The sequence below is a fragment of the Asparagus officinalis genome, chromosome 9 (assembly GCF_001876935.1).
Source record: "Asparagus officinalis chromosome 9, Aspof.V1, whole genome shotgun sequence".
In the NCBI taxonomy this organism is placed as follows: Eukaryota; Viridiplantae; Streptophyta; class Magnoliopsida; order Asparagales; family Asparagaceae; genus Asparagus; species Asparagus officinalis.
Window position 1 is genome coordinate 27,708,980 of NC_033802.1, and position 2,294 is coordinate 27,711,273.

At 31.1% G+C, this 2,294-nt stretch overlaps 1 protein-coding gene across 1 annotated transcript in view; it reads left to right on the top strand.

The window, feature by feature from the left end:
• LOC109824641 (cellulose synthase-like protein H1) overlaps nt 1-2,294 on the top strand; it is a 40,108-nt gene that overhangs the window by 31,639 nt on the left and 6,175 nt on the right. The window contains exons 5-6 of the mRNA XM_020391273.1: nt 653-865; nt 1,889-2,018. Coding sequence (XP_020246862.1) covers nt 653-865; nt 1,889-2,018 — 343 coding nt within the window. The remainder of the gene's footprint in view (nt 1-652; nt 866-1,888; nt 2,019-2,294) is intronic.

Consider the following 2,294-nt stretch of genomic DNA (forward strand, 5'->3'; position numbering starts at 1 on the left):
GGTCTTAATAAACAAATTTATCTTTCTCTTTATATAGTTTGTAATCTTAAATGAATAGATAATTATGTAGAATCTATCTATTGTTAGGTAAAATTGGTCTTAATAAACAAATTTATCTTTCTCTTTATATAGTTTGTAATCTTAAATGAATAGATAATTATGTAGAATCTATCTATTGTTAGGTAAAATTTTGATTAGGAAAAATAACAAAGATGTATAGGGAAAAAGAAAAATCTCTCTTGTAAAATTTCTTTTTTACCCTCTTAATCATAATAAGAAAGATGGCATGTCCTTCACCTGTTCATGTTTTAGACTGTCCTCACTTGAATCTTTATATAGTAGTATAGAAATAAATAGACATTGTTAATGCAAAGGCTTTTGCATTCTCATCCCACGTTTGTCTAGTTAGAAAGGAAATAATCACCCATAAAAGTACTAATTCCAAATCTGCCATCTGAGGGAAAGATTTAAAATTGACATCCCTTTTACTACAAGGTTGCTAAAAAATCATGCAATCAGAAACGAATGACCGCAAAATGATGGAGAAGTTATGTAAATATCATCAACAAACAACCAAGAATACAATAATAACTAAATATTTTCAAGTAAAATTATAAAATGCTAATAATTCTGAACTTGATAATATTTGCAGACGAGAGTATCGGGAGTCATGACAAATGCTCCTTTCATCCTCAATGTGGACTGTGACATGTTTGCAAATAATCCGTTGGTTATTCTTCATGGGATGTGCCTCTTGCTTGGCTTTGACAATGAGGTATTCAGTGGATTTGCTCAAGAACCACAACAATTCTATGGTGCACTCAAGGATGATCCTTTTGGAAATCAATTGGTGGTCTTGCAGAAGGTAAGTTCTCTCTCTCTCTCTCTCTCTCTCTCTCACACACACACAATTTTAAGACCTCTCTAGAGCAATGCATTTCGAGGGTCATCACAAAATAACTGCGCTTTAAATAGTTCACATAGATGATCGTGGAAATCCGTGATTCATTTCAAGTATCTCATTAGTCATATTTGCTCGTTTCACTTGTAGTCCAGAAGACAAATCACAGTTATCCATTAAATAGTAAATAATTAAGATTAAAATTAATAGTCTCTCCATTATTTTTGAATAGCCAATGGAGGTGATCCAAATCCTAGCTAGATTATCCATGTACCCAAAAATTTAGCGTATATATTGTTGGCAAGAATGTCTCCGAGAGAGTGACGACCATGTCTTCTCTTTATCCTCATATATAGTAGAGATTTTTTAATTCTCTACTATTCATGGTTATCTAATGGTGGATTTTATCTGATAAAAACAAAATGTCACAAATAAAAAAAATTTGACAGTAGAAAATTAACCGTTGAGATTTTAAAAGATTTGACTGTTGAAAGTTGACCGCTGAGATTTCAAAATGTTTGGCCATTGGAAATATGAAGTTAAAGCACATTTTCAATCCTATAAATAGGATACATCTCCAAACTTCTAATCTCTCTTTTTTCTCTCAGAATTATCTCCTTCAAAAATCTACAGTTTGTACAAACTTATTTCACATAGAATTGTTAGAAAATTACATATCTGCTTACTAGAATTTTTAATTTTTGTTATATCATGGAAAGAAAATTTGCGTTAATCTAAAGCAAATTTAAATTACCAAGTGGAGCAAATATTTCTTTAAAGAAATTGTTTCACGCCTTAAAATTTCTATCTCTTTTATTATCATTACTAACATCTAATAGTGATGATGATAGTTTTTATTCTAAATATATAATTTTAAATACGACTTGTCGCCCTATTTTTACCTTAAAAAAAGAATGCCACGTGGAGTGTTCTTCCGTTCATTGTTTTGTTTCAATTTGATTATCTCTTCTATTTCCATAATTTCAGAAATTGGGAATGGGCATTGGAGGGATTCAAGGTCCTTTTTATGGAGGAACAGGTTGTTTTCATAGAAGGAAAATTATTTACGGTGCATCACCTACCCGTGAGGAATGCAATGCCCACCCTCTACTAAATGGTACTTGAAAATCATCCTCTAGTCTCATAATATAGTTAATTTTAATCAAAACCCATTTCCGGGAGCGCTGCAAACAACCCCTAAACTATTTTAATTTGAGAAAAAATTTCAAAACTTTAAGTATGTCACAGATAATTCCCATAAACATTGTTATTCCTCTAAATCGTCCCGTAGCTGTAAACTTTCTTCACCATACCTCCTACCTGTAAATAAAATATTCTTAAGAGAAGATCATATATCTAATTTAGTAATTTTTCATTTATAGGCAACATACAT